The 24,756-nt window shown below is 34.8% G+C and overlaps 1 protein-coding gene across 2 annotated transcripts in view; it reads left to right on the plus strand.

The window, feature by feature from the left end:
* Window positions 1–4,914: 4,914 nt before the first annotated feature.
* Window positions 4,915–24,756, plus strand: part of LOC113232176 (P protein-like) — a 96,335-nt gene continuing 76,493 nt past the window's right edge. For both annotated transcript variants that reach the window (XM_026466814.1, XM_026466815.1), the window contains exon 1: window positions 4,915–5,047. In XM_026466814.1, coding sequence (XP_026322599.1) covers window positions 4,929–5,047 — 119 coding nt within the window. In that variant the 5' untranslated portion in view covers window positions 4,915–4,928. The remainder of the gene's footprint in view (window positions 5,048–24,756) is intronic.

The following is a 24,756-nucleotide window of genomic DNA, read 5'->3' on the forward strand; positions in this document are numbered from 1 at the left end:
TATTTGGTGTTATTTTTTACTACTGTATTTATACACTACAGCTCTACGGAAGTCACAGATACGTGTTTATTATTTGACGATGATCAGAACACTATGATTTATTAAATAATACTTTTGTCTAGACAAGAGCGGATATATCTTAAATGGTATCACAGTTGCGAAGGCTTTGGCGCGTGTGAGGTACACGCGGAGAAATTAATAGCACATTATTTAAAACATTTCGCTGTTTTTCAAGAATATTTGTCTTTATAACTAACTTTGTAACTAACATTGACTATGATCCCAGTTGGTCGAAATAAAGATGTTTGAATTTGAATTTGAATTTATAGCGTAGATGCATTTAGAAAGTTCTAAATTGTAATGTGAAAAATACACAGAGCTTTTTATTGGTTAAAATAAACATTTGACAACGCACATTTCTTCGTATGATTCGTCGTCTATGCGCATTAAATATGCTTCAGTTGTTTTTGGACCATCTTTCTGACTAATCAGGTTGATTTTGAGCATCGTGTATATAACCAGAAATAGAGACGACACAAGGGCCGTCCATCCCTGGCAACTCATCACGCTAATCGACCTTATATTACTTTTAAATATCAATTCTCGTTTGCGCTGAAATCATAAATTAAAAAACTGAAATAGTACAGCGCCAACAACTGACCTGTGAGTACGTCTCCGTATATTCCAAAAATATTCTGTATTTATTGTAATAAAGACAATATTTGTAACAAATGGGGGCAGGTCCATTCGGTGATTTGGGAAAGACAGCAAAACATCAAATTACAAAACAAACGAAATCACTTTCATCGGTAATTAAATATTAAATATGTAATTTTGCAATTTCCATCCATTATAGCAAAGCTCAAGTTAAACTGGTCGATTTAAAGTGAAATAATTGACGACACTCGTCAATTGTTTCGAATTCGGGCTGGCCAATCAAATGGCGAAGTCATAGTAATAATTTGGCAGAACAGTTTTCAAACAAATTAAATATATTCGTCTCTATTTCTGGTTTATTTAACCTTGATGATTTTGAGATACGCCGCTATTCTAGAAAGTCATCGATTTGCCGTTTAGAGATAAAATATACTCTCTTACTGTAAAATAAACCCGTAGTCCCTTGACGTCTCTATTACGGAACACGGGACAGAAAATTCCATTAGGATATCTCTAACAATAATGGTATGAAACTGATTTTAAATTAGGCGAACATTGTAAATATGAAAATTTTGCGGAATGTAGCAATTTCTTTTTATTGAACAAAGTTTGGTCAATCGTGTTTCAGACTCCATAGTGTACTACCAGTGTCTTCTGTTTTCAAATTATATTCGTGGAATATTTGCTAAGTTTTATTGGAATCGGTTACCGGAAAGTGCGCGAAACCGAATTTATCCCCTAGTTTGCCACCCTTAGAGGTGGAATTTTTTCTTCAAATTTTTGTAGAATCAATACCGAAGTACCCTCTTTCCAACAAAAAAAGAGTCATCAAAATCGGTTCGCAAATGCCGTAGTAATCGCGAAACATTACTTTTTTGAAATCGGTTAAAAAACTAGTTGAATTCGTATATTTAACCGACTTTAAAAAAGGAGGTTCTCAGTTCGACTGCATTTTTTCTTTTTTGTTGTGTATGTTACGCTGTTACTCCGAGATTTCGATGATTCTGTTTTTAAGTTGGAAAGGGGTTACCTTAGTAGCGGTTCCAATCAAATTTGAAGAAAATACTCCACCTCTAAGGGTGGCAAATTAAGAGTTCAATCCAGTTTGTCAGATATTATGATTATTATCATATAAAATTTGGCAAATAAATAGATGTAATTCCATGAATATTCAGATCGATTTTTCTTTTTAAAAAAGTTATAATTATTTAATGTGGAAAAACCGGTTTTTCATGTAGTTGCCCGAAATTCGTTAAAATGTCTATTTTGGGACTCACTTCACCTTAAAGTTTGTAATAATTTGCACCTTTTGCGTGTTAAGTAACAAGTCACACGCAAAGGCGCAAATTATTATTTTTGACACGCACAATTCCAAAATGAAAAAATGTAAGTAACAAGATTGGTAATAATACTATTTTTAACTGACTTCATAAACGGAGAAGGTTCTCATTCGTCTGTATGTCTTTTTTTGTATGTATGTTACGCGATAACTCCTGTATTTGTGAAGCGATTTTGATGATTCGTTTTTGTTAGAAAGAGCGTACCTGAGTAGTACCATTTTAATTTGAAGAAAATACTCCAATCTATGGGACGAATGACTTTTGAGGTCAGTTCTTTTAATACTGAGATCATTTCCGATCTAAATTGCATATAATTTAGTAGCAGTAGAGCTTCTTGTAAAAGTCCGTCCAGGGTGTACCTACTGCCTTACCTATTTCTACCGCCTTGCAATTGGTTTTGAAAGGTACTTCCTTAACCAGCAGATTAAGCTCTTCTGCATACGCAGTCCGTAGAATACGTGAGCTTACCGATGTCGCTACTGCTAGTCTAGTTTACTTTAGTTACTTCCATAGTATAATGTCCTACGAGATTCTCATGTGGGGTAAAGCAGCAGATATATAAAATATACACAATTTCATTAAGAAAGAAGACATTCATAATATTAACCTTAGAACTAAGTCCAAAGTCATGGTACCTCGATTTCGTTTTAACTGTTAACGTTTTACAATAAGATTCCGGGGAATATATTAAGATTATAATTTCCTAGGTTTAAAACTTACATTAGAAGTATTTTAATTAAAAAGTCATATTACAAAATTGAAGAGTATGTTTTAGATAAAGAAGTACGGAAAGACAACAAGAGTCTAGATTCCACACAATTATGATTCAAAGTGTATTCCATAGCATTTAAGTTTATTTGAAAAGAGCAATCCCTAGAGTTTCTTGCTCGTTCTTCTCAGGGAGACCACGGTAGTGAACGAGCAGTAGCTTAAAATGACGTTTTCGAGTGTAAAAATTTTACCTATTGAATAAATGATTATTTAATTTTGACTTTGACTGGTGAAATTACTGGGACATCAGATTTTTGCGATTTTAAGTTTTAAGTAGCACAGCCACTGCTATGAACAAACGTGTACCTAATACTTCCCTGGACGACTATTTTCACAAGGACCTTTACGCTACTATGCTTTGTTTATGTAAATAATCAATGGTTTCATTTAGTTTTTGTTTCTTTTGTGATTTTGTTTCGTAATTATTTATTTGTGTCTTAAGTGTGAATGTTTTCGATTGTGGTTTATTTATTGTTTCTTTTGTCTGCTGTGTTTCTTTGCTTCCTTTTGTATGTGTTATTTGTGGTTAGGTAGTCAAATAAAAGTTTCTTTCTTTATTCCTTTCTTGTAATAATTTGGTTTTTAGCAAATATCATAACACATCCGAATTGTGGTTGAATTTCACGAGAATCAGTTTCAAATTCTTTTAGTGCTTGTTAGTAGAAATTACAAAATACCCTGTCTGAAAAAAAACAGAAATAACATAGCAAAGTGTATTTTCTAATTTCCCCGATTAAAATGAGTAATTGAAAGTAAATGATTTTTTAATTATTTTAAAAATCCTACAACTGTTGTTTAAAATTTGTTACGTGTGACATCCAAATTTTATATTGAAGCTCAATGAGTAAACAGATATATTTTATAAGCCAGTTTTCCTTTGTCTAAATATTAAAATAGATTTCTCGGTTAAAGTATTACAATAACTCACAAAAAGTGGTAAAGAATTAGACTAACAAATAGACAAATATTTTATTTTAACGGACGACTACTCACCACATTAAATTACTGAAAAATAAATCAAAATTTGCTCCACAAAATCACGACAAATCGCAATAACATGAAAGAAATCGATAATTAACACACAAAACAGCACTATGGTCACTTGAAAACATGAAAGTCAAAGATCACACACTATCTTTGCACTCATTTTCACTCACAAAACATAAAACTGTAATTTTCCCATAAATTATGTTGAAAAATCCCTATACAATGTTTTTGTCCAAAACAATACATGTATTGAACCACTGGGGACGGAAGACCAACAAAACACGACACCAATCTGCTGTGGAGGAAAATAAAAGTAATTTGACATTTCCATCGATGCGGAAAATTTTTAAATGTCTGTCCTTTTCCTTGCATACAGCAACGAAAGAGGTAGAAGATTTGATTAGTTTCCCCGCCATCTGGCGTATAGTAGAGGAACTACAGCAAACTTTGGTTCTTACCGTTGACAGATTGTTATCATTGTTGTAGATTTCCGTAATAGTTCTATTCTTAGTTATTAGATGGCACTTTGCTTTATTTATTATAAAATAAGTTTTTGTTTTTGTAATTTTCTCACTATTTGAACTTTCTGTATTGACATGTTATGTTATTTAAGTTTTTTTTAATATTGACAAAAGAGGTAGTCATTACATTATAAATTACCATAATTAATTTATATGAACAATCTAATTTAATTAAGTAGTTCCGAAATTCACCACCCGAAACAAGCGACACTTTACTCAGGGAACATTTCGACAAAAGTGCGTGAAAATGTGGGTAAATTGGAGTAGAATGAAATTAAGTAATTGTTCAAAATTAAGTATTGAACTGTCTTCTATATTGTAAAGTGTCTGTCTGTCTGTAGGTTAAATAAATGTCAATTAGAAACAAATGTGAAGCATTATAAAGTAAATTATCGGTAAGTTTCATAAAATACTTTCATCGGCTTTGTCATTTACCGATTTCGTAACCCGAGTTTCTATTTCAAACAAGTATCTTTCATTAAAATGTAATAGGTGTTTGTAACTATATCTATAGAAACGGATGTCATTCCGCAACTCCACCTTAATTTTAGCGTGTTTTCCATGTTTAATATCCAACTTGCGTGCGGGAAACACGGTTTTTGCGGACTTATATACTTTTTTTCGTGATAAAGCAATGGAGAAGCCGCCAGATATGACCGGTTCGTACTCTTCGAATGAAGATGGCGGGAGACGTAAATCCAAATTCAGAAGAAACCACCGAGTTAGTACATCCAGTAACGACGCAGATGAGTCCAACATTGATACCGAACGGTAAGTGGGAGTTTATTATTCCTTAAGAGTTGATATTACCTCAGCTCGAATTGAATTTTTTCCCGTACTAATACGGTTGAGTCGAGAGGCAGGACACTACTGGCTTTATTTCAGAATTTATTTTTAACAGTTGATATAAAAAAAATCATTGGTTGTATGTATAGTACCCATTGACTTACAATTATATGGACGTCGGGTGCGCGCTAAAAAGTGTCCGAACTTATAGGGCGTTAAAATCGTATACATAGCGTCATTCACGCTTTAGTCTTCGTTTGTTTCTTCTGACAGCGAAGCAAGCAAAATTAGACAGTACTGCGATGACATTACAATTTGAATTCAACGTTTTATCTTTTTCATATTCCTTTACATGTCACTACGTTTAAATAGGTTGACTTGGGACATTTTTTTCGTGGGTTTTGTATTAGACCCGTCGTCCATTTGTTTGTAAGTCAATGATAGTACCTATTGAATTGAGCGGTTTACTTGTAAAATTTCGAGGTAAGTTTGTGTTGTTTGTCTATCGGGAAAATGTTTAGGAATTGTGTTTTCACACATATATCCTCAATTTTACTATATATATTTTGTTAAGAGATTACTTCAACACTGTCAACTGTTATACGAAATCAATCAAAGTTACCATTTGAGGTTGTTTACAGTCTTGAACGTGAGAAATTTACATCTTTAAAGTTTTCCTTGTAGCTTACTAATGGACACCGCAGTATAGAACATGAAATATGAATTAAATTCAAATCAGTCCGCCTTAACCTTGGGATCTGTAAGTAGCCAGAGACTTTCGTTGGTTTGAAAAACAAATTTATTAAAAAATTGTAACAGCAGTGCTCCTTGTGAAAGATTCAGAAAATTTTAAGAAATTCAACGCGTCTGCTACAGAAAAGATGAGAATGGCCTTGTACACGACAAGGACTTTGTTGGATCTAGCCACGAAAACATGTCGTGTATGCAGCAGACGAGAAAATGATGAGCATGTACACAATACGAATGCTCTTCGGACAGACGTGTATAGGGTAAAATGTGTCAGTGCATTACGAGTCGTCCAGGCAGCTGTCGTTTTACTACGGACTGTGGGAAGACATATGTTGTTGTATATCTTGACTATTAAGCAACACCCGTCCACGGGCATAAACGTTCGCTTACTGACAGTGCACCTCACCCCGCCCCATGCCTCATACAATAGCGCCAGACGCGTCGAATCGGGGGTAGACAAGATTTTTTCAGTGTACAAGAAAAAATTCTTGTACACAGTCCGTATGCTTAGAGTAATAACGCATAGAAACCTAGCCCGCGCACGCTAAATGAGGCAAGTTAGAGGCTTCCCAAAGGGCCTACACGATCGGGCGGGTTGTCAGTGCTCAAGGTCAAATTGCACCGCGAACAGCTCAAAATTTTTTGCTAAAAATGACGAAATGTGCGGTAAATGGGTGTAAAAATAGAACAGGCAAACATAAAATAGACACTAACATCACATTCCATAAGGAAGTAACGCGTTTCAACTTGTATTTTTATATAAATATTCACTAAAACCGAAAATTTATTTCGTTGCAACAAGACACGAAAATGTTGCAAAGTAACGGATTTCTTTCTCCCAATTTTGCTATTCTGTTTCAAAATAATTATATTACGTAATTTTTTGAGAATAGGCTATATCGCGATGGCTGCAGATTTTTTTTAATTCTAATGTAAGTGTGCATTTGACCTCCATTTCTGCAAGTTAAATGCGTGCAAATGTTGTTTACAAAGAGCAACCCCTAGAGTTTCTTGCTCATACTTCTCTGGGGAATCTGCCTTACGAATGAACGGTAGAGTTTAACCAATGTGAAGATTTCTAGTGTAATAATGCTTACCTATGAAATAAAGATTATTTTGATTTTGATTCTGGGTATCGTTTACGAGGTATATGGGGGTGCTCATTACGAATATAGTACTTATTTCTAAATCCAAGATGGCGGATACAATTTTTAAAAAATGCAATATGTGTATCCTTTTCGAGGTATTTGGGGATGCTCATTACGAATATGGCACTCATTTCTAAATTCAAGATGGCGGGCGCTATTTTTCGAATAATGGCACGTTGGGTATCGTTTACGGGGTATATGAGGGTGCTCATTACGAATATAGTACTTATTTCTAAATCCAAGATGGCGGACACAATTTTTCTAAAAATGCTATATGGGTATCCTTTTCGAGGTATTTGGGGATGCTCAGTACGAATATGGCACTCATTTCAAAATCCAAGATGGCAGACACGACAGTTCAAACAAAAACAATATTCGTAATGAGCACCCCCAAATACCTCGAAAACGATACCCAACTTGCCATTATTTGAAAAATCGTGCCCGCCATCTTGGATTTAAAAATGAGTGCCATATTCGTAATGAGCACGTCGAATACCTCGAAAATGATTCTCATATTGCATTTATTTGAAAAGTCGTGTCCGTCATCATGTATTCAGATATAAATGCCATTTCCATAAGGATTACCAAAAATAAATTTTTGAAAATTCTTGTCACTTGACATTGTCGATCGACAGTAACGATCGACAAAACCGAGCATATCTGTAGGCACCTGATCGACAGTAACGATCGACAAAATCGAGCACATTTGTAGGTACCTGATCGACAATGTCGGGCAAATCTGTAGGCACCTTTAACTTAATGATGAGTTAAGCAAGATACAATTTCCCCACTTTTGAGGGAAATGTTATTCCATGGCATCATTATTTGTATATTTGTGTGCGTGCCGACGAGCGTAGATATAAGTTGCTTACGCCCACATGAATTTGGTTTTTGCCTCACATGTGACAGTTCGTTTGATATGAAACTATCATTCTGTGCGTTATTATTCTAAGTCCGTATGTAGCAACGACGCGAATTCTTGCATAGACCCGACAACTTTTCTTAGCGTGTACACGCGCCCTGATGATACCGAATGACGGGACGAATGAGTCGTGCGCCTGGTGGTAAAGCGGTGTTGCTTGTGCAGATATTCAAACCATATTTATATTGCAAAAACGAGCGATACGTTCTGTGTACCGTTTAGGCTTAAGGATTTCTCTCAAAGAAAGATAAGACGACTGGTATCATGACTGTGGCATCACAGTACATTTACCTAAATATTTTATATGCCCGTAAAAATATACATAATTTCAATAAGGTAGAAGATATTCATAATACCTTAAAGCTAAGTCTAAACTCACGGTACCAAGGTAAACGACTCTTTTATGTGGAACTGTATACGTTTTTACAATAAGATTCCGGAGCATATATTAAGATTATCATTTCCTACGTTTAAAAACTACGTTAAAAATATTTTGGTTGAAAAGTCATATTATTATTACAAAATTGAAGACTACGTGTTAAATACAGATGTATGCAAAGACGACATGGCTCCAGATTCCACACAAATTTGATTCAAAGTGTATTCCATAGCGTTTTAAGTTTATTTGAAAAGATCAATCCCTAGAGTTTCTTGCTAGTTCTTCTCAGGGAAGTCAGCGAAGTGAAGGAGCAGTATTTTAAATATGGCGTTTTCAAGTGTAAATTTATTTTACCTATGGAATAAGTTATTCTTTGACTTTGACTTTGCCTGTCCATACCAATTGCAGTACCACTCAGAGTTTAAATTGCAGACACTGACAAATGTCATGTGTCTGTAGTTTAACCAGCGGCAGAAATGGGTACAGTGGTAGTACTTCCCTAGACGAACTTTTCCACATTATTGCTACTAATTGTCATTTACGAGGTTTCAGTATAGTGAAGCCAAAAACATCTATGTATAGATTCTGTGTACTTGGATGACAAAAAGCCATAGCAGTGACCCGTTTAGTTCTTGCAGGGTGTTTTTAAACTTTTGATCTATGACGATATTTGAAATAAATATTCTAAATGATAAACGTGCACAAATGTGTATTTACAAAAAAACAAGTAGAATTCGTATTTTTAATCGACTTGAAAAAAGAAGGAACTTCCCAATTCGACTGTTTTTTTTTTGTGTTTGTATATTGTAAGAAACAATTTAACATAATATCTACTTAACTCAAAATGAGACAAACTTTTCGTGAGCTACTTCTGGACAAACCAATTCAAAAATATTACATTATTTTTTCCTTTTTATTTGTAATTATATTTGGCAAATATGAGACTATTTAGGTGTCTGCAATAAACTTTGACCTATACATACGTTTTAATAATCTTTAACAGGAAGTAATTCGTTTTTCATCGATTCTAAGAAAATACACTTTTTGAGTACCTCTGCCAGACAACAAAAAGTAGTGAGAACGGACACTCTCCGCCCCTCCCTACCTTGAGATACCGCACCACGCCCCGCATATTGACGGTCACATTGACTGAACGGGAACAAGGCTGCCGGCAAGTCGTTCTCATGCGAAGACGGCTTTGATATTTGAATATAGTTTTCATTTATTCATTACGAAACTTGTACGTTAATATATAACATCATTTTACGTTACTATTTGTACTGATCGTGAATTATGCTCTGCACGGCCGTTTATGATCATCTAAACGGGATAAAGAGAGGAGTTTCTTTTGTTTTCCGAAAGGTGAAACGAAGTAAGTAAAAAAACTTTACGTCTCAGATTCGTTCAGTTATTGTTTTTTTCATTAATATAGTGCAGAGTAATATATAATACAGATTATATCAATATAAATACCTAATAAACATGTGTAATTATTAGGATTATATTATAACCCTGCCACTTCACGCACACATTTGCGCGTGTGCAGATAGCGCTTGGCTGTGAGTAGTAGTAGTAGGTAAATAACTTTCGACTGTTGTATGGAATGTCCGAGGTTTGCCTTTGCGTGGCAGACCAGCATGGTAACCGTTCGGCCACGGAGGAAGTTATAAATTCTTCTTCTTCATAAAATGCGTCTCCACTACTGGAGGTTGGCCGTCGATATGGCAATTTTGTCGCTTTCCAAGACCAATCGAAACAGTTGCTCTGCGCTCGTGACTCCGATCCATTCCCGTAATTTGGGTAACCATAACTTTTTACATTTTCTAGCGCGTCTCTTGCCTTCAACGTTCAAAGTTATCATCGAGTATATAACCAGAAATAGAGACGAAATAAGGGCCATCCATCCCTGGCAACTCATCAGGCAAATGGGCCTTGTATCACTTTTAAATATCAACCCTCATTTGCGCTGAAATCACAGATTAGAAAACTGAAATAGTACAGCGCCAACAACTGACCTGTGTGTACGTCTCCGTATAGTGTGTCATTACTGTTGAATTGATTATTTCATTAGGTATTTTATAGCTTTAATGTTTTATATGTGTAGTATAAAATAACCAATACTTTAGTAGGTAAACATTCAATTTTGCTTAAAATGGAACGTACGTACAAGAAAGTTACCTAATCTGTGGTCAAACTGAATCAATTGCGTTGTGTTCTTGCATCTATTCTAAAATACAATGTTTTACAATTTTATATTCCCCACTTCTAAAAATATGCAAAAAAATATGTTGATAACTAGGCATAAACTAAAACGCAAAATTATACTAGCAAAGTCCATGAACGGCTCTTCGCCGTTATTGGGGCAACTTTTGCCATCCTTCTTTGAAACTACGACCAATCAACATCAAGACTTTGTAGTGTTTCAAATTTAGAATGCGTGAGTTTTAGCGACTTCAGTTCTGATAGTAATCGAGGTTAAGACGCGTCCATTGTTTGTTCTCTTCCGTGCTTATATTCCATACAATCATTTATTTTACTTTTGACATAAGCATGCCTACGAAGTTTCCTATTTATCGACAGACCACCATAGACAAAAAATGCGATATTACATGGATTATTTTTTCTTTACTGAAGCGACGACGTGTTCTTTAGCTCCGACATTTATCATGCCGACATATAACGTAACGAAGATTATTCAAGTTGATAAATTTTGGTACCTGTCTAATAAATTATAATGAATTCTTTTTGTTTATTATAATGAATCGTCGGATTGTTCTCCTTAAGAACGGGAATCATCATTTGAATGCTCAGTAACATTAATTATTAATTAGAGATAACTGCCTCCGTGGCCGAACAGTTGCCATGCTGGACTGCCACGCAGAGGTCCTAGGTTCGATTCGCCGGCCGGGAGAAATATTTGTGTGGCCTACGTTATTTCTCTCGTGAGCTTGGGTGTAATTTGTGGTTGTCTATGTGTCTATCCATGGCACCCGCGACATATAGTTTCCCTAATGCGGGGCTATGTTGAGTGTGTGCATTACCAATCAGGCAATATCTTCTTTTTCATACTCTCACGTTCTCGATTAAAACTGCGTCATAAATAAAATCGATTGTTATAAATAATCGAATTGGAAATGTATTTGGACATCACTAATTGATTATAATTCGAGCTGTCTCTGTGTGTGTATTATTATTATAGGAATAATAATAATAATAATAATAATGCACACAGTCAACATAGCCCCGCACTAGGGAAATCCTGTGTCGCGGGTGCTATGGACACACACATAGACGACCACAAATTACACCCATGCCAATATCTGGAAAGTTACCAAAATACAAATGCGTTAGTTATCCCGCTGCTGCACACTGGTCTCCTCTAAAGCCGTTTAGGCGGATGTTTCTCACGACAAAGCTATAAATTCGTAAAGCAGCGAAAATGTTCTATTGGAAATTGGACCCTGTGTAGTTCTTAGAGGATTTTATATCTACAATCTTACACGTGAGCATGACCTCATTCAAGTATATGAGACAATGAGTTTAAAAAGTTGAACTTAACACATGTAACAAACAATAACACAGTTAATTTCCATCTAATTAGCATTCTATCGTGGTTTTTTACTGGCTGCGGTTGTTTGTGTGCGTTAGGTATAATCGCGTACACAAGTGACTAATAAAAAGTTTTACAATTTATATATCGCGAATTTCCATTCGTTTGTCACCACAAACTGTCACCACAGTATCGACCGAAAATCTGTCGACCTTCATGAAGGAAGTGTTTTGGCCGAAGGGTGTCTTATATCGGCGGTTCCGCGGCCGGTTACCTGACACCAGATTGCGCCACACGCCGCCGACAAGAGCAATTAGTGTAGATTAGTTAGAAATAGTGTTTTATTATATTGTATGTATGTTAGTCCTTAAGGTATATATCATATGGGTCATGTGGCCTGAAGGAAATAAATAAATAAAAAAAAAATATATCGCACATGAAAACAAATGCCGTCGTTATTCAGAATTGCGCAATTGAGAAAACACAATTTGAAAATTGGAAATTATTGGATATAGAGACGTGAAACGTCTGTACTGCCGTTGGCTACTAAACTAAAACTAACTAAAACGCGGCTCTATATGTGCTCTATTTTTTGCTATTTATAGCGGACATTTGACCATTTGTCACTTAACCGCGTTTTGGTTAGTGGACGGCAGTGTAGCGAAATGGGTGGACGACATAGTCAAAGTTAGGCAGTAGATAGGTCAGACTATCGCAGGGTCGTGGTGGATGGCACAAGATACGGGAAGTCTATGCAACCTAAGCCCAGCAGTGGGTGAAGTCGGGCTGTGAATAATAACGGTGAATTTGAAAATTTAAAAAAATTCTTAATAGGTCTTATCGCAAAAAATGTGATTATTTTTATTTATACATTATTACTTAGTCATTCATTTATAAATGAGAATATGGTTTCATTCAGTTTTTTTTTAATTTTCAAATGAGTTTCTTTTGAAACAATTATTATAGTAATTTTGTTTTACTTGACTTTATTGTATTTCGACAGGCAGTAGTTACCTATATTATTTTATTTTATAGTTATTCATTATTATTGTTTGCTTTTGAGACGGTCTTATTAGTTATCCCTTGACATTTATTTTGAATCATAATCGTGACATTAATAATATAAAATAAATGATTCTATTCTATTTTAAATTGTGTCCTCTCAATTCTACAATTTAGAATTTCCTGATCAGTATTTGGTGTACATCAAAGTTTTGTTTTGTTTTGTTTTTCTTTTTTTACCTTTTCTTTGTTACTAACTTACTAGGTCACTGTAGATAACTATACCTGTACGCTAGATAGCTAAGAATATCTCTATTTCAGATTGATTACTTTAGAGTCAAAATGTTCATCTGTATCTTGGCCAAAGTTCTATTCTAACTTTATTTTTATGATACTAACTCACGGGGCTAGCAAGTCGTGCGCCTGATGGTAAGCGACACGCCTGTCCATAACAGTTGCATTACCACTCAGAGCTTTAAATCGCAAAGACCTGAGGGGCATTCGCACTGCGCCCGTCACCCGGAGATATAAGTAGACAAGTCCCATGTACCTGTGGTTTCACCAGCACACGAATATCATCGCTCTCACCCCGCGTTGTCGTCGCACAGCGACCGCGTGCGTCTAACGGTCATGGCAAAATACGCTCTATTTATTTAGCCTTTACGCGGCGACTGCACCATAATATTATTTAGTAGAATTTAAATGTTGTTGCCTAGCAAATAGAATTCAGATTCGCCATTAATGTACATGATTTACTATTTATTATTTGTTGTGCCAGTTTTTTTTTTAAGTTAGTGACGTACGTCATATAGCGTAGTACGTCAGAATCTGAAAGATAAGGTTCCTGTACAGGTTATAGTGCCCTTCTCGTACCGCATACTCTAAGGGTCGGTAGAGAGGGTCACTCTAATCACAATTAATGTAGAAAGATATAGATAGGTCTGTCGTATCTTGAACTACCAAATTACCAAATGTAGGGTAACGTATTTTCGGATAGCGCATTACGCGTAGAGATTGCGTCGAATTTGTTTTATAAATGTGCTATATTCCTATACATTTAAAATAGATTATCGATAATCACCTTATAACACGATTTTTTATTTCTAGGTTATCAATATCATTTTCTAATTGATTCTAACATAAAAATATGAAAAAACTTTATGCTTCCCTGGAAAAACTTAGCTTTTGTAGTCTGGACAACGTAAAGTTGAAATTTGCGAACCATTAAGGAAACCTACAAATTTTTCAGGTTTCTATTTAACAAATGAACATAATATTTCAAATTAATATTACCTATATTTGAACCGAAACTCTACAAATTGATAACAAAGAACCTAAAAATGTGTAGATTTGCGAGATTATCTAAATACTAGAGATGAAACGGATAATGATTTAGCCGAATAGCCGGATATCCGGCGAGCACTCTGGCCGGATAGCCGGATATCTGACCTACGGCCGGGAACATGCCGCAACCAGTTGGTTGACAGAGCACATCGCTGTGTTTGATTTATTAATGAATGATTGCATTTTCGCATTAACGATTTGATTTGTTATGGTCACTTGGTTTTTTATAAAAACGATTAATTTATTCAAAATGTGTACACACGTTTATTATTTGAAGGCTGTTCAACTCTATCATAATCGCAATCCTTTCATTGGGTTGTCTCGCCATAATAATTAGTACTTCATTTAACAAAGTTTGCAAGAGTTTATAGTTCAACTGTAGTTGCTGTACATAATAAATCAATTTATTTGACGTACTGATTATGAATTTTTCTCAGTTTTAAATATGCGGTTTCCGGTCGGCTCGGTATCCGATAGGCCGGATACCGGATATCTGTTTCATCACTACTAAAAACCACTACGTAACCACTGTGACAGTTACAAAAACAAAGTTTCGGGTATAGCTGTATAACTACTCTACCAATACTGTCAAACCAGAAACGGAACCATTTTTAACCGATTAAAAAAAGAAGGAGGTTCTCAATTCGACTGTATGCTTTTTTTTGTGAGTCAAGGAGCAATTACTTTAGTGGTTGGTTTTGCTATTCTCTAATTCAAGGCGTTTTTCTCTCAATATACTTTGAGTAGTGAGAACCGATTTTTATTATCTCCTGCGTCAAGTCCTGTATATGGGCAAATTAGGGGAAATTTCAATAAAACTTGGCAAATAGACGTAATTCCACGTACTTTTGAGGGCAGTTTTTTTAGTACTCTGTACTGAGATTATGAAATTTTGTTACAAAGTGATTTGTGGGGAATATTCGCTTTTGAAAGCCGAGATCTATTTTCGTGGGTCTCGCGGTGGCCCACGTTCTATGATATCACGGGCCGGGCCGCTCCGCGCCGATTTGTACATGCATGCTCACGCCACAGACAAATCCCGGCCGTTTAGAGGTTGCACCCGTGATGGTATTCATAGAAAAAGTATTCTATACAATTATTAGACCACGAGGCTTTAAATACTCGATTGCTAGAGGCTTTAAATAAAAACGATAATGAATTGCTCGATTAGATAAAATAAAAATAGTGATGTCCTAAAGGATCAACTTCACTAATCCAATAAGTACTAATTAAACTAGCATTACGGGCATTATGTCATTTCTTTGAATTGCGATTCTATTTTTAAACTTTATTATATTTTTTTAATGTTTAGCAGGAGGCAAACAAGCAGACGAGCACCCTGTTGGGAGGTTGTCATCGTTAACGGGTATGTCTACACTGATCGCGTGATGAATGGTAGTGGAAACTGAAAACTTTCAATATGTACATCTTGATCGCGATATCAGTTTCATCTACTGTATATTGTTTTTTTTTTGTGGCATCCAGTCGCGCGAGCTGAGTTGACTAAGACACACACGCCGTTTTATTCCACTCTGATCATTGCCCTATTTACGCAAAACCTGTACAGTTTCTTGTTTTAAAATAATCTTGTACTATCAAAGTTAAATTAGGTATAAATGATTAAATTCACATGTAACTATTATAGTACTACCCACACATATACTCATATTGTTAGTGAATAATAAGAATGGAATAAAACGACATGTGTGTCTTAGTCAACTCTGATCGCGCAATCGAATGCGATAAAAGATATTACATAGTAGATGAAACTTATATCGCGATCAGAGTGTACACAGTGAAGGTTATCAGTTTCAACTACCAACCGATCGCGCGATCAGAGTAGAAAATTCCCAAGACCAGAGAAGTTGCCTATGCGTTGTAAGCCTTTGGAGCACCTTTATTTCTTTAATATTTCCGTTAGTGCAAAGGTAGAAAATATATCATAAAGGTACTGAATAGTGGAAAATAGTCAGCCATCCTGACGGACACTCTATCCTTTCATACAATTATGTAGTCTGTAGTTTATTCTGCATACCTTTGACCAGAACTTTTCAAGAAAATATCAGTCGGGTTGAGATAAGTACCGCGAGGTCGACCTTTCCCTATGCATCCTTTCCTCTTGTTTTAATGATTTATTCGTAAATCATGCACCTAGTGGTAAGCGACACGCCTATCCATAACAGTTGGAGTGCCCCTCAGAGCTTTAAAACGCAAAGACCTGAAGGGCGCTGCCACTGCGCCCGTCATAATTGACAAGTCCCATGTGCCTGTAATTTCACTAGCCCCCTTACCCTTCAAATCCGGAACGTAGTAATGCTCATATTACTGCTTGGCGGCAGAAATAGAACTTCTTCCTTTTCCAGATTCTTTTTTCCAGATTTTTTTTTCAGATTCCTTGAACGAACTTTATTATTAAATTAAATTTAAAAAGTTTAAAACAGGACGTAAACATTTTAAAAACCAACACATGCTCCCATGAAAAATTTTTCAAAATGGCGCTTCCGCCCTACCTACAAAACACCCACGACAAGTATACCAAACTTCCAAGTCGATTAAGTGCGTCGGGTCTGCACCAAGTGCAAAGAGCAAGTGATAGAATCTATGATATCTACTGCTTCTAAAATGGTTACTGTGATAAAACTAAAACATGTAATATTTTACATCCAGTATAAAGCGTTCGTTAAGAATTTGCGTAACAAAGAGCTGAAGGATTTTCCTTCTGGATTAACATAAAGAAGTCCAATGTTACGCGCACGTGACTAATGACGTCACATGTGTTAGGCTAAAGATTAAGTGTTACACTTAACGGCCATAATAGTAATGCCTTCATTGATTTTTGACACCTATATTGTTATAGGAAATGAAAGTATTTTTCGGCTCAAATACGCGTATATTTTTTATTTTACAACAAACCACTGCTTCGGGCTGGCAGCGGTAACCATGGGACCTATAAAGGGCCCGAAATGTTGTTTGTTTGATCTGACTATGGCGAAATCCTAAGAAATCGATATCTATATTGTTGTTGAAGCAGAGTTTTTGCTTAGTTTGGAGAACCATTGACTGAAATCGATACCTCCAATAAACACAACGCAACTTTATTTTTGGTCATTATCTGTTATTTTTTGTAAACAGCAGTTTATTTACTAATATTGTGCTTCCCGAATTTTGTGAAAAAAAATAAAAAAATTCCAGAAAAAGACAAAAAAGCTAATTTTGTGGAAAAAAATAGAACAGGTCCAAACATTAGGTTCGGTAAAGAGTTATCGATTAATGTGGGCAGCTCTGGGTTTGATGACTGGGTTGCATGAAACAAATATATGTATATACATTATAATTACGTGAGTTTTATAATTTCTTTATTTAAGGACAGTATGCGATATGTGCTAATTTGTAAGCGACCACTCCATGTTTAAAACGTAAACAAATTAATTATAATTATACTATTATTAGTAATGTAAATTCAATTCAATTTAATGTAATTCTTAATTATTTACTTCATTAATAATAATAATAATAATCGGTCAATAAAATTTAATTTGATGGGTATGTAATGTAATGTAAGAAATCAATAATGTTAAGTTTATTAATAGGTGTATACACAAATAAAGAAACATTTTATTTATTTATTTTATTTTTAAGCATAAATTTTGCGGTTATCTGAGTGGCACTGCCACTGCGCCCGTCACCCTGAGACATAAGTTGACAAGTCCCATGTGCCTGTATTTCCACCAGCACCCCTCACCCTTCAAAACCGCAACACAGTAATGCTGGCATTACTGCTTGGCGGCAGAAATAGGTAAGGTGGCAGTACTTCCCTGGACGAACTCTTTCACATGGAGCTCTACTGCTACTAAAAATGGTGTACGTGATGTTGATTCCTTTATGATGTTCGTGGTGGATTTTTTATAGTAAGCGACACATCTTTTTAATATTTGCAGTAGCACTCAGAGCTTTATTAACTTAGTTGTCTTGTATGAGCGAGAGAATAATGATAAGGACTATTCACATATTCTATACACAATTTTATTTTTCTCGTAAAAGAACAGAACAAAGAAGTAGCGAGAACTGACACTCTCCGCCCCTCCCTAGCTTTAGATATCGCACCACGCCCCGCACATTGACGGTCACATTGACTGAACGGGAAACAAGGCTGCCGGCAAGCCGGTTTCACGCGAAGACGGCTTTGATATTTGAATATAGTTTTCATTTATTCATTACGAAACTTGTACGTTAATATGTAACATCATTTTACGTTACTATTTATAATGGTCGTGAATTGTGGTAATCATCTAAACGAGGAGTTTCTTTCTTTTTCCCAAATATGAAACGATGTAAGTAAAAAAACTTATGTCTGAGACTCTTTCAGTTATTGTTTTCTTTATTTATTTAGTGCAGAGTAATATATGTACAAAAAGTACAGATTTATTATATCAATATAATGAGACGCCATAACTTAGTGAGTAGTAGACATTTTTCAATTTGTATTGCCGATAAATATTACGTAGTGAATATACCTAATTATTAAATGGTAATGATCATTGACTTACAATTATATGGATGTCGGGTCCGCGCTAAAAAGTGTCCGAACTTATAGGGCGTTAAAATCGTATACAGATTCATCATTCACGCTTTAGTCTTCGTTTGTTTGACTGACAGCGAAGCAAGCAAAATTAGACAGTACTGCGATGATATTACAATTTAAAAGCTTTTTCATATTCCTTTACATGTCACTACGTTTAAATAGGTTGACTTGGGACATTTTTTTCGTGGTTTTTGTATTAGACCCGTTGTCCATTTATTTTTAAGTCAATGGTAATGATGATAAACTTGGACACGCAATTTTAAATACCCTGGTTACCTTATTTAAAAGTATATGTCCGAAATACAACATTTTAAGTGCTTTTAATATATTTTTAAAATAAATCTTCAATATTACTCTAGTTAGTGAATTAATGAAAAATATATTATATCGATCATTTTTGTTGATAGGTCAGTGATATCGATATACATTTATATATATAATAATAGACATGCGTAATTATTAGGATTCTATAAATAGAACCATAGATAACAGATTCGTGTTAGAATTTTGGCTATGTTGCCGCTCTGACCACGTAACGTAATAGTGCGAGAAAATGATGGGTAACCCTGCCACTTTACGCACACATTTGCGCGTGTGAAGATAGCGCCTTGCTGTATGTAGTAGTAGTAGGTAAGTAATTTTCGATCGTGTATGGAGTGTCCGGGGTGTGACTAAAGGTACGAACTTTTGATTTTGTACGTGATGATTGATTCCTTGATGATGTTCGTGGTGGCTTTTGAAGAAATACGTTTTTTTTTTTCGTTGATTAACTTTCTATTGCACAGTTTCTTACGTATACTTTAAACTCAGAATGGAAAAAGTAATTTAAAGGAAAAAAATAACACAAAATGAATGCGTATAAGGTTGAATTTACAAATGAAAACCACGAAAAGTATAAATACTGGTAACCGCAAAAAAACATATTGGTAAATTCTTTCGTACTTAGTAGAAGGGAATGCTTGGGTTGTTTAGTCATAATGGAAAAGGTGAATGTTTGACACAAACATCGTCAACAAAGAGCTAAAGCGCCATTTGTGAAAAAAATTTCACAAGTTTTTGTTTTAGGTTTTAACATATAGTAACGTGGAGAAAAGTTAACCTAAACATACTCCTCCCAACCAGATTATGGACAACCTCACAAAATAACGCATTTTAAGAGTAGGCTGGAAAGTTTTCGTTTATAATTCATGAAAAAACGCGGGGCCTACCATGAGCTCTTATAGCAATCCTGTTTAAGCCCGTAAATTGGACAGCCTGTCAAATTCGTACTATGATCACACAAAAACAATTCACTGTCCATGCAGTTGACGTTCTCCATCCGAAATCCGTTCACTTTTTCTTTCGTAGTAAAATCCTATCATGACGTCATTTGCCATGCACATGGCGGTCTCATCAGTCAAAATAAGCAATTCAAAGAAAGTTACTCCATGGCTAACTTTTTTAAAAATGTCGAGATTTTATCACATTTTAATTAAGAAATTTCGTTTTCCCACACCACCGAATAGAACAGACCAGCATTGTTAGAGATATTATCTTTATTACAATAAATACAGAATATTTTTTGGAATATACGGAGACGTACACACAGGTCAGTAGTTGGCCTGTCTATATTTCAGTGCAAACGACAGTTGATATTTATAAGAGCTGTATCGCTAATGTGTTACCAGGAATATATGGCCCTTATTTCGTCTCTATTTCTGGTTATATACTCGATGTCTGAGCGGCACTGCAATTGCTATAGACAGGCGAGTCTTTTAACACGCGCACACGTCTTCGTCCTGTCACATAGTGTCGTAAAAAAAAGACTTTTATACCCATTGACTTATAATTTTATGGACGTCGGGTCCGCGCTAAAAAGTGTCCGAACTTATAGGGCGTTAAAATCGTATACATAGCGTCATTCACGCTTTAGTCTTCGTTTTTTCGACTGACAGCAAAGCAAGCAAAATTAGACAGTACTGCGATGACATTACAATTTAAATTCAACGTTTTAGCTTTTTCATATTCCTTTACATGTCACTACGTTTAAATAGGTTGACTTGGGACTTTTTTTCGGGGTTTTTGTATTAGACCCTATTTGTAAGTCAATGTTTATACCTATCCTATCTATATTTTTGCCATTGTTACACATAGGAAATGACACATTTTGTTTTCTAAATCGCTTAGATTTGTTTTTTCAAACAAACTGAAGTTTCGGGTCCTCGCTTAGTCACGGGTGACTCAGATGGTAAAGTCATCAACCAGATATGTCTAACATTAATTCAAACCACGCTATTTTTCACTATAATTGCAAAAGTTATTAAGTTTGACTGCATTAAATTAATTCATTAAAGGAAATGAAAACATATTATTGAGTAGTATTGTAGTCTTAGGTCTAGAAAACCCTGGAAAATAAAAATAAAAATATTACGAGACAGAGATTTGAAGTTTTTTATAAGAAAAATAAGTAACTTTATTTGTTACATGGAAAAACTGAAAATTTCTTTTTTTCCGGATAATAAATAACATTAGAAATACCTTCACAGATTTCTCATAGATGGCGCTACGGCTAAAAAGTCGTTGAAAAACCAAATACAAAAGATCCAACAACAAACACATAGAAACATTCGTGAGGTCCGCTGGTTCGTTCCGTGGCTTAGTTGGCATAGGGTCTGGCACGGTTTGCTAGAAAACGTAGGTTCGAATCTGGCCGGATCGAGGTATTTTTTTCGTTACGATTTTTTTCTTAAAAAAAATACTTTTCACCTCACTAACTCGGAAAGGCTTTCTTTCTCATTAGACTTCACGTCATCGTCAAGTTCGGATGCGATTGTGCTGTACGTAACATTTTCTTTCGTTGAAAAATACTTAATGACACATTTAACTAAGCGGTTTGTCGTACATTATTTACGTAGGTACCTAATATAAATCCCTTATTACATTTTATTCTTATTACTGTTGACATTAAATTGACAACGATAGCTAATTTTATTTATTAAAATTGATTTGTTATAGCTGAATTGTTTTTCTTTCATCTATCATTTTAAATATATACTCTACTCTAAATTAGTCTATATACTCACTAATATCTTCATTATATTATTCCATCAAATTGAAATCACAGCTGTATTAATTTAAGAGATTATTCACATCAGACAGTCCGAGTCATCCGTGCCCTGGTCTGCACATTCACATTAGACCAAGCCAGTACGCACACCACGGCACGGTGTACGCTCAGATGTTGTGACAAGAGTGGATGATAGTCACAAAATAATTTTTTGAAATTGTTTAATGATATTCCAACTATGCATTGTTAGGGTAAGCTCCGATAAGTCGAAAAATAATTTTAAGTGTTTTTAAAAGAGAATTCTGTGCTCTAATTTTATATAAAACGGTCATTTGACCGTTTGCCACTTGGCCGCATTTTAGTTAGGACGGTAGAATAGTAAATATGGATTTTTCGCTATTAGTAATGGCAGCTATTGCAATTGCTATATTGATGAAGAAGATAGGAGAAGTACAGTGTGAAAATTCAAAAAGATTGGGCCATGTACCCAGCTTGGAAAAAACGAATACTATATTTATACTGGTTTCATGTAATTGACTATTATAGTCCATATTGTAATTTTGTATTTGTTATCTATATATTTAGAATGACTCATACAAGGCTCATATCATATAACTCTGCGTAATTTCTTAGGCACTCAATCAATTTTCCATCTTCTATTTTATAAAAAATAAGAACATAATGCTCACTCACTGTAAGTAAATCGAACACTGCTCGGTCGAGACACGGAAAAGTGTTCATATTACAACGAGTCGAGGCGGGACCAGGCCCAATCATAAATATTCCTGTAATATACAATACAAATGCAATACAAATATTATTTATTGCACACTGTGACCAATACAAAATAATACAAAAAATAAAAAGACAGCAACCTTCGGGTTATATTCGGGATAAAAATTAATTGAGGGCGCAACCGAGTACATTAAAAGACATATTGCACATACACAAGTGAAAAAAAAGAAAAATAATAATAAAAATAGTCCAAAACATCCAAAATAATAGTGATAAATAAATAAAATACTTAAATAAATAACAAAAAAATATATAATTATACAAAATGAAGTAGGATTATATAGAAAGAAAGAAAGAAATGTAATTTATTCAGCACAATACACGTGGAGTACAATATTAATAATTAGTATTAAAAGTGTATTATTGCACTGAAAAGGAACCAACTCAGCTAATACTGCGGCAGGGCCACAGCGCTGGTTTTCAGTGGACCCTTTTCGAAAATGCCGATTAAAATAAATAAAAATATATGAATAAAATAAAAACAAACGTGGACGCGAGTTAAATAAAAACTTAAACATAAACATGAAACAATATAATTAAATAGGAAACATAACACAAATTTCAGCTAATGTCCCAACAAAGATTCACTCTGCTTTTTCTTTTTAATTTTGTATTTTGAGGCGCATTACACAAATAAAATTGTTCCAGACGTGTTTTGTAGATTTAGAATGTGCTCTTTGAGTTGACATTTGAACGCATAAACGGATTGAAGATATAGAACTTAATACTAACAACACAGAAGATCTAAAACAAGTAAGAATAGGACGCTTCCAACCTTGAAGGAGTTGGAATAGAAATTAGAAGAATGAATAGTGCAGTTTAAAAAAAGAGTAGGAGAGACCGTAAGCTGCGACTGAGAGTAGTACTATGAAACACGAAATAATCGTATTATTATTATTATTATTCTTGTGTTTAATTTTTTTCAATCAGTAACCCCATGATTTCATATGTAATTTATTTACGTTGTACGGAATTTGTCCTTGATATAATTACAATTCGTTTCGTTGATATAAAATGTTAAACGCTTCTCGCCCCGATTGTCTCGTATAACACCACACAAGGTCAGGCCAAGGTTGCTTAAAGAAACTGGCTAAATCCGAATCACTGGCTTAAAAATAATAAAAAAAAAGCTGTTTCGATATACTTTTTATAGAAGCATTATGAAATAAGGTTCATTTTTAATGAAGCTTTTATTTAGTTTTTTGTATTACTGACGTATTGTCTGCTGGCGAACCACATAATGCAAAATAAGTATTTTCGACCGCTTAAATCAATCAATCAATCAAGGATTTCACTAATTACCCTAAAACAAAATTGAATATTCTAAAGTTGCCAGATTGAAACAACTGAAACAATGGTATAATGTTTAAATATACTAAAGAAGGTAATTCCGAATTTAATTTTTCCGAACACGGATTGACTTTTTTCGTTAATCCAATGAATGTTTTGGTGTAAATATGTAACATAAATTTTGCATTTTCGAAAATGTTTGAAAAATCGGAGGTGTAGAATAACGACTTAATCTAATTTGTAATTGACAAGCTTCATTTTTCGTATTTATTTTTGTATCAGTCACACTAAATCAAAACGAGGAGACCAAACATAAAATAAAAAAATGTGTTATGGATATCGCTTTTTGTACAAAAACAAAAAAATATTCGGTACACTAGACAAACGGAATTTTGTTGAAATGAGAATCGGAAAGTAAATTGTCAATATGGCAAAATAGCAAAAAATTAATTTGGTGCAAATGACGGGACGAACCAGATCGTGCGCCTGGTGGTGAGCTACACGCCTGTCCATAACAGATGCAGTGCCACTCAGAGCTTTAAATCACAAAGATCTGAGAGACACTACGCCCGTCACCCCGAGACTGAAGGTCACCTTAAACACGTAATTTTTAAATTTTCGTCCATTACAGCAAAGCTTAAGTAACTTGGTCGATTTGAAGTGAAACAATTTTATTGACGACTCTCGTCTATTGTTTCGAATTCGGGCTGGCCAATCGGAGCGCAGTTGCCGTCGTAATGATTTGACAGAATAGTTTTCAAACAAATTAAATGACATTTCGTCTCTATTTCTGGTTATATACTCGATGGCTCTACTGCTACTAAAGTGGTGTTGTTTGATAGCGATAAAATGAACGATGATGAAGACTTCCCATTAAGAAGCATGT

Source organism: Hyposmocoma kahamanoa, unplaced genomic scaffold (genome assembly GCF_003589595.1).
Source record: "Hyposmocoma kahamanoa isolate Upper Pololo Valley unplaced genomic scaffold, ASM358959v1 67, whole genome shotgun sequence".
In the NCBI taxonomy this organism is placed as follows: Eukaryota; Metazoa; Arthropoda; class Insecta; order Lepidoptera; family Cosmopterigidae; genus Hyposmocoma; species Hyposmocoma kahamanoa.